The sequence below is a fragment of the Maniola jurtina genome, chromosome 6 (genome assembly GCF_905333055.1).
Source record: "Maniola jurtina chromosome 6, ilManJurt1.1, whole genome shotgun sequence".
NCBI lineage: Eukaryota > Metazoa > Arthropoda > Insecta > Lepidoptera > Nymphalidae > Maniola > Maniola jurtina.
Window position 1 is genome coordinate 1633214 of NC_060034.1, and position 9100 is coordinate 1642313.

Here is a 9100-nt window from a genome sequence, read left to right on the forward strand (position 1 = left end):
AATTTCAGCCAAATCTGTCGAGTGGTTTTTGCGTGAAGGAGTAACAACATACACACGCACATACACACAAACTTTCGCCTTTATAATATTAGTGTGAATTAGTGTGATTAATTCTCTTTCTCATCTTTACATGCGCGCTCTTTCCCGCTCGAAAGCCGATTCACGCGTGATAGAGCGTGTGTGAAAATGCAGCTAATGAATACACGCAGGCTTCCTCTTTACATTCACCAAAGAAACATCGAGAAGTCACTCTTCATACTTTATTGCTTCGAACAAAGAGTTCGTTCCTTTATTCAGTTGTTTTTTATTTTATAAGGCAGACTTATGAATTATTATTATTATCTTATAATTTATTGTAATAAATGAATATTCTCGTGATTGTAAGATATTTTTTTCTTGTTTTATTTTTCATTTGTATTATTCCTCCTGCATTTTATGTTAGGTATGTTATAATAATTATGGTGAGCGCACATCGCAGCGAATCACATCGCAATACATCGGAGTACTTTATAATAAATAATCTGTATCTTAGCAGCGCGTATGAGTTCATGACTTGTGAGTCACCATGAAACAATAAGAAAATCACTAAACAAATATATTTATTCATCATCCCTATTTTTTATACAGGGTTCATTTAATAGTACATACTAATAACCTCACAGGGAACTACTTGCGCAACATAATACTTTACAACTTATAGTTCTACGACTTTTCATAAATATTTCAATTTTTGTTTCATATCATCATCATGATCAATCCATCGTCGGCTCACTACCGAGGACGTGTTTCCTCTCAGAATGAGAAAGATTTGACCTTTCATCCTTAACTTAAGAAGTAATTTTTTCAGATCTCTACCATTACACTGTAAACATTTATTTTATTACAAAAGGTCACTTCGTATGCCCGTAATATTAAAACAGTGACCTGTAAGAGGTTATTAGTTTATCAAATTAATCCCGTTTAAATATAACAATAATATCATGTACAAAATACTTTTTTGCGTTGCGATTCGCCGCAATGTGTGCGATTCTTAAGTATAGAATGTGTGGAACATATAGTAATTAATTAATGTTTGAATAAAATAATAATATAATGAATGATGTAGTTATTATACATTTGTGTTCAATATGTATATAATATAAAATTATATGTTATAATAATAAATATTTACAGAATTTTTGACTATCGACTACATGACTAAAGCCTGCGACTTCGTCTGCGTAGTGCGTACCTATATAATAATTTATTATAATTGTTATTCCAGTAAAAAATATCTATATTTTTGTGTTACTCCAAGAAATATCTTTATCTTTTTAACATTTGAACCCATTCAGCTACAATATAAGTTAACAATATTCCGCATTTCAATGCAATTAAAAACGTATTTCATACACTAGTGTCAAATGATAATAATATAAAATGTATGTTAGGTTTGCCATCTTTTTATAAAAAAAAATACATAAGATAGGATATTTATAGAATTACAAAAAAAAGAATATTTTATACCTAATAACCTCCTAAAAATCGGGAAAATAAAAGCTAAGCAATGTTTTTTTTGCCTAACTTTGTATGTTTTTAACAATATTCATAGAGATACACCGTGTGCTCAGTGGCGTGCAAATCATAGAGACCTATCTATAAACAAGTTACCTTGTTGCAACTCTATGCACGCCACTGCGCGTGATAAGGTGAATTCAGTGATCGCAAACAAAGTTATCCAATCTGAAGATGCAACATGGCGATGGAGGTCTTAACCTAGAATTAAACGTACAAGCCCAGTAGCCTGCATCAATCATTATTACAATCATAATTGATGTTATTGGCCAAAATGGTATTTTCGTTGCAACAATGCATTGTAGCCAATAGTGAGCGAGCTTCAACCAATGATTTGATTGCGATTGTGACATTGTAGCTGTCATTCTACCGCAATCGAGCTGCGGATGAGATTTGTATAAGTGAGCGACAAAGCTAGGTTTTACTAACAAATATGTAAAGCCTAACTGTTACAGAACAGTAAATTGGCACATTTTACCGACCAATCTCCTATTTGCCTCCCTCAAGCTACTCGACATTAGCGAAGTGCATTGTGCTGGTTGGTACTAGGTACAGTAAAGGTGAACGCACACTTATCCGAGTCTAACGAAACGAATTTTAGAATTCTGTACATGAAATCTCATGAAACCTCGCACACTTCCCCCGCGTCGAATCGTCCGAATCGGAAGCGCGCGAGGTTACATGAGATTTCATATACAGAATTATAAAATTCGTTTCGTTCGACTCATTCGACGCGTTCGGCTCGGATAAGTGTGTGTTCACCTTAAAGGGCAAGCGACGGGTCTGCCCGCGAAATTCAAATTTTACTTGGTTTTTCGCAATTTGTAAACTAATACGACAACGTAGGCTTATGGCACTTTAAATGCGGCAATGACAGTATCATCCCCACAGGTTTATATAAAAATCTTTACTTGAAAGGGTCCAGTTTAAGAAGTTAGTTCTAGTATCGACTATAACTCACGAACTAAGTAGTTGATACTAGAACTAACTTCTTAAACTGGACCATTTCAAGTAAAGAAATAAAAAATAATTTGAATTATTGGATTGACGTATAATGTATATTATCAAGAATAAATGACTATGACTATGACTATGACTAAAGATTTTTAAGAAAAACCAAGTAAAATCTGAATTTCTCGAGAAGACCCGTCGCTTCCACCTTAAGTCACCAATCAAGTGAATAAGAAGACAAAGCTAGGATTCTAAGCTAAAGCTTGGGTAGGATTCAATCGTCCATGGTCGCTTACACTGGCGGGTGCAAACGTATCTTTGTCGCTATTTATGTGTTGTTATGGATATCCATATCCGTAACCGAAACTATCGGATATCCGAAATAAAAAAATATCCGTAACCGTAACTGAATCCGTAATAAAAGTTTTGGATATTTTCGGATAGGGCGGAGTCTAACTAAATACTACACTCGTACGAATTAACTGTGCACTCCGCTGGAATGCGACACCTTCATCAGTTCACATTTTACAGTTCCTTAAAAAATTAATATCCGTAACCGAAACTATCGGATAATCCGAAATAATTTAATATCCATAACCGTAACCGAAACCGATATTATTTTTTACCAATATCCATATTCATATCCGGATCCGAAATTATATATCCATAACATCCCTAATTTATACAATGCAGGCACCATCATACGCCTCGTGTTCAGATTGGACTGTTTGTTTTGTATGCACTATAATACTTCATAATAAAGTGCAGGTGGCAACCCTAGAGGAATATAGTATTCATGTATGTATTATTCGGTAGTCGATTTTGTTTTATTACGGCAACCTATGAAGGGTACAAGAACGGACTGTAATTTACATTGATAATAAAATAAATATTTCCTACAAAATTCTTTAATTTATAGTTACCCATTTACCTTAGTATGCGTTTCAAAATACTCGCCATATTTGAAATATCAAACTTATAACTATTGAGATTTCTTTATTGCTTTGCTCATTTTTTCTGTTTTTACGTAATTGTTGTTTATTTCATCACCGATTCACTACTAAGCACGGGTTCCTCTCAGAATGAGAAGGTTTTGGCCGTGGTCTGCGAGGCTGGCCAAGTGCAGATTGACAGACTTTACACACCTTTGAGAACATTATGGAGAACTCTTAGACATGCAAGTTTCCTCACGATGTTTTGAGGGGCGTGCTCGGGCTCGAACCCCTGACCTACCGAATAGGAGGCGGAAAACAGCTACAAAGCTATCACGGCTTTGTTGTGTATTAATTTAGGTTTAAAAAAAAATCATTCCAACAATGCGCGAGGCTGCAATTGCTTGTATAGTATGGAATGTTATTGTAAATTGAACAATTGAAAAGAGCAACCGCCGAGTTTCTTGCTGGTTCTTCTCGGTAGAAACGGCATTCCGAACCAGTGGTTTTGACGATTCAAAAGCACTTGTAAAAGTTAATTTGAATAAAAATCTATTAATAACGATAAAAGGCTAAAGGTTATTTGGGTTCAAAGTTAACAAGTTTTTCCTTGTGAAATCCATTTTGCTTACGATGGTCAAATGTGTTGAAATATGGGACATTTGCAGCCGAAAAAGCTGAGTATCTAATAGCCACTAGTCTACAAACTTTTGACGTGACAACGTCTTATAATTCGATAGAGCCGGCTGCACGCACGAAAAAACATGACTCATGCGGCGTTACCTCGCTCTGAGGCGTTCCATGTAAGGCTTGAAGTGCAAGCGAGAGCGCGGAACGAGCGACAAAGAAGAACAATCGGCCTTTGTTGTCACGTTCAACTATCGTCAGTAAACCGACTTTACAGACAACCAATTTTTTAACCTAAGTAAGGGCCACTCTGATTCTTCAAGCATTGAGGAATTTTGGACGAGGAGACGTCGTCTCGTCCGAATTTCCTACATACAAACAGCTCTGTTGTCCTCGGGGAAAAAGCGCGAGTCGGATACGCGCACCGAGGGTTCCGTGATCGGGTATTTTCGCCGTCATTTTGCACGATAAATCAAAAACTACAATCAAAATGCATAAAAATAAACAATAATCTGTTTTAGAATGTACATGTAACACCCTTTCATAATATGATACCCCACTTGGTATAGTTATCTTTGAAAATTGAGAATAATTATTATTATTTGTGCATGAACACATATATTTTTTTTGTGGTGTAAGGTAACCACAAATACACGGTTTTCAGAATTTTTTCCTTTACTTGTACTATAAGACCTACGTACCTGCCTTTCATGATTCTAGCTCAACGGGATTGTACCCTATAGGTTTTCTTGACAGACACGACAGACGGACAGACAGACAACAAAGTGAAGGGTTCCGTTTTTCTTTATGAGGTACGGAACCTTAAAAACGATTAATTATTTCCGGAATAGGCATGATGAGAACATCGTCTTGAGTCTAGTCTCACTCGTAACGAGCCTATAACAAGAACTAACGGCCGAAGCTGACATTGACACAGATAGTAAACAGTCTGTTAACACGTTGCGCCCGCGCAACACATAGGGAGCACATAGCTTATCACTAATATTATATCCAAATGTGATCGGAAAATCGTATATAAAATTGTTTATATAAACATAACTGAATTTCTTATTTTCGGGATAATGTCGTTAATTTTTTTTTATTTATGGTTTTTGCTAGTTGTGTGTGAGTGTCAAAAGGTACCCCCCAATATTGTATTTATTGTTGCTGACGATTTGGTGAGTGTTTTCTTTTGATTTTTTTAATGTGAAAATTAGGTAACTATTTAGATTTTTTCAAAGTATCTATTTAATTAGGTAGGTATGTAGATATTCTTCTAAAACAATTTAGATATAGATAGGTACTTACCTACTACAAAATATACTAAATTCAACTTAAAGCTAAAAGGCAAGTAGTTAGGTAAACACCGAAAATGATTATAAGACTAAATGATTATCATCATAAGAAGTGGATATAGGTACCTAGGTAGGCATTGTCGAGTGGTCAGAAAATACGCGCATCCTTATTGGAAGCAAACCATTTCTCAAAGGATCTTCCCTCGAGGGGACAAATATCACCCAAACCTGGCAACCCCATTTTAATTTAGAGCCTCGATAGCTCAACGGTTGAGGAGCGGACTGAATTCCGAAAGGTCGGGGGTTCATTATTCAAATCCTACCCGTTGCACTAATTGTCGTACCCACTCCTGGCACAAGATTTACGTTTAATTGGAGGGGAAAGGGGAGTATTAGTCATGATTAGCATGGCTAATATTCTTTAAAAAAAAAAAAGTAAGTAAGGTATCTATTTGTACATCATCAGTCATCATGGATGAAGACAAAAAATAACGTCTTTGGATAGATTTAATTAGGCCTCATTTAGGCCTATAGAAAGAATTCTTCCTATCTGTCCCCATAGAAACAGATGCGTTATTTAAGTACCTAGTAAGTAGGTAGGTAATAGGCACGGCACGCGACAGATCCCTGCCAGATTGCCATCTCGACCTGTCGCATACTATTGTTATTAGTAGTAGTAAGAAGATTATTCAGTGCCAACAAAATATTATTTGAATATGTATAGGTGCACCTTATCTGAATGTTATGTTTTTGATAAATATGTAATTATAAATGGCTCATTTTCCTGCTTATTAGTATGGTATTGATAGACAACTATGTATTCAATAAGAAATAACTAATACTATACTATAACATTAATCCATATACCTACCCACCTACGTGTGCCTGCCTACCTATTAATTGCCTTTATTATTTAAAAACCGGCCAAGTGCGAATCAGACTCGCACACTGAGGGTTCCGGAGTCAGGTATTTTTTCCAACATTTTGCACGATAAATCAAAAACTATTATTATACATAAAAATAAATAAAAATCTGTTTTAGGATGTACAGGTAAAGCCCTTTCATATGATACCCCACTTGGTATAGTTAACTTATTTTGAAAATAGAAACACGTTTTAATTTTTTTTTAAATGATGTAACCACAAATTCGCGGTTGTCAGATTTATTCCTGTACTTGTGCTATAAGATCTACCTACCTACCAAATTTCATGATTCTAGGTCAACGGGAAGTACCTACCCTATAGGTTTCTTGACAGACAGACAGACAACAAAGTGATCCTATAAGGGTCCGTTTTTCCTTTTGAGGTACGGAACCCTAAAAACCGATTAAGTGGGAGTTGGACCTCGCTCATTCAGAATTCCGCAAATAATAATTATGAACATAGGTACTTTGGGTGTAGTACAGTGCGCGATTGATTGAGATGGCCACCTGGGTGGCCATTTCACATTAAATGTAGAAATTAGACGAAATTTTCATCTACGAGCTAGATACCAGCTGTGACCGGCGGACAGACAAACGGACGACAGACCGACAGCCAGCAGAGCGATATTAATATAGCTCCGTTTTTATCCTTAAAACCCCTTAACCCCTTTAAGGAATCCTAAAAGGCTGTTTTAATCACCTATATTATAAATACAAGCGTACCATCGACGAATATAGACGATAGGAAAGTAAATACATCGATTTAGTTAATATTCTCAAAAAACTAGACCAATTTTGATGCTGTTTTGGTGATTTGGCGGTGGTGTGGTTTAGGCTCTGACATAAACATAGCAATCCTGGGGTCAATTTCCTGTTATTTTGGTAAACCTTCGGTAACTTTAGCGAAGGGTTATTACTGTATTACTTCATTCTGCTGATAAAAGAGCCGTATCCTGATTGCGTTCCTACATAACTTGTAAGCAAGTGGCTTTCGTTATCTATGAGCATGAGTGTAGACAGGCCTTAGTTAGTTATTGAGTAACGGTAAACTAATTTATGGATGTTTACACACCTTCGCATTCTTTTACTGTCTAAATATAGCGGATTCGCACATAAGGACTTACCGGCCTACAAAAAAAAAACTGGATGTGTGTCTAGTATTCAGATTGTAGGTAGGTAAGACCTATGTATACCTATATATTAGGTATTCCTCGTGAAATGTTCTAAATAGTGACTCAAGTTTGGAAGTTTTATTTATAACCATTATAACTACCTACCCACCTAACTTTTCGTAATTTAAAGCATTTAATACGAAAATTGAACCTGAGATACAGAATGTAATTAGTACACACCTATACTATTCAACAAGTGTAAATTAAAAATTTATAACACCCCCGACAAGTGAAGGTTACAGTACGAACTAGAAAAGAGCTGATAACTTTCAAACGGCTGAACCGATTTTCTTGGATTATAGCTAAGAACACTCTCGATCAAGCCACCTTTCAAACAAAAAAAAACTAAATTAAAATCGGTTCATTAGTTTAGGAGCTACGATGCCACAGACAGATACACAGATACACACGTCAAACTTATAACACCCCTCTTTTTGGGTCCGGGGGTTAAAAATGAAGACCGTCTAAATGTGTTTAGTAGGTACTTAGGTATGAAAGGTTGAAACTGTTAAAATAGGTCTTCTTTTTACTAAATAAGCTGTTAAGTTAACCTAAGTATTCAGTTTCCCTTTCTAGGGTTGGAACGATGTGGGCTTCCACGGCTCCAACCAGATTCCGACACCGAACATCGACGCCCTCGCAGCGTCGGGCCTCATGCTGCACAACTACTACGTCACGCCCATATGTACACCCTCCAGAGCCGCGCTCATGACCGGCAAATACCCGATACACACTGGCGAGTAACGTCTGTTTGTTGTTTATACGCCGAACATCGACGCCCTCGCAGCGTCGGGCCTCATGCTGCACAACTACTACGTCACGCCCATATGTACACCCTCCAGAGCCGCGCTCATGACCGGCAAATACCCGATACACACTGGCGAGTAACGTCTGTTGGTTGTTTATACGCCGAACATCGACGCCCTCGCAGCGTCGGGCCTCATGCTGCACAACTACTACGTCACGCCCATATGTACACCCTCCAGAGCCGCGCTCATGACCGGCAAATACCCGATACACACTGGCGAGTAACGTCTGTTTGTTGTTTATACGCCGAACATCGACGCCCTCGCAGCGTCGGGCCTCATGCTGCACAACTACTACGTCACGCCCATATGTACACCCTCCAGAGCCGCGCTCATGACCGGCAAATACCCGATACACACTGGCGAGTAACGTCTGTTTGTTGTTTATACGCCGAACATCGACGCCCTCGCAGCGTCGGGCCTCATGCTGCACAACTACTACGTCACGCCCATATGTACACCCTCCAGAGCCGCGCTCATGACCGGCAAATACCCGATACACACTGGCGAGTAACGTCTGTTTGTTGTTTATACGCCGAACATCGACGCCCTCGCAGCGTCGGGCCTCATGCTGCACAACTACTACGTCACGCCCATATGTACACCCTCCAGAGCCGCGCTCATGACCGGCAAATACCCGATACACACTGGCGAGTAACGTCTGTTTGTTGTTTATACGCCGAACATCGACGCCCTCGCAGCGTCGGGCCTCATGCTGCACAACTACTACGTCACGCCCATATGTACACCCTCCAGAGCCGCGCTCATGACCGGCAAATACCCGATACACACTGGCGAGTAACGTCTGTTTGTTGTTTATACGCCGAACATCGACGCCCT

At 38.2% G+C, this 9100-nt stretch overlaps 1 protein-coding gene across 1 annotated transcript; it reads left to right on the forward strand.

Moving 5' to 3' along the window:
* The first annotated feature begins 4870 nt into the window (after positions 1 to 4870).
* LOC123865913 (arylsulfatase B-like) lies at positions 4871 to 8216 on the forward strand. The gene is made up of 2 exons (XM_045907142.1): positions 4871 to 5242; positions 8031 to 8216. Exons 1-2 carry the CDS (start codon positions 5147 to 5149, stop codon positions 8196 to 8198), a joined length of 264 nt encoding a protein of 87 aa, XP_045763098.1. The 5' UTR covers positions 4871 to 5146; the 3' UTR covers positions 8199 to 8216.
* Positions 8217 to 9100: the final 884 nt, after the last annotated feature.

What these genes read in the sequence shown, in the direction of transcription:
- LOC123865913 (XM_045907142.1), top strand. Translation starts at nt 5,147, where the DNA reads ATGTCGTTAATTTTTTTTTATTTATGGTTTTTGCTAGTTGTGTGTGAG. An exon ending in TTATTGTTGCTGACGATTTG is followed by an intron (nt 5,243 to 8,030) that starts GTGAGTGTTTTC and finishes TTCCCTTTCTAG; the next exon opens with GGTTGGAACGATGTGGGCTT.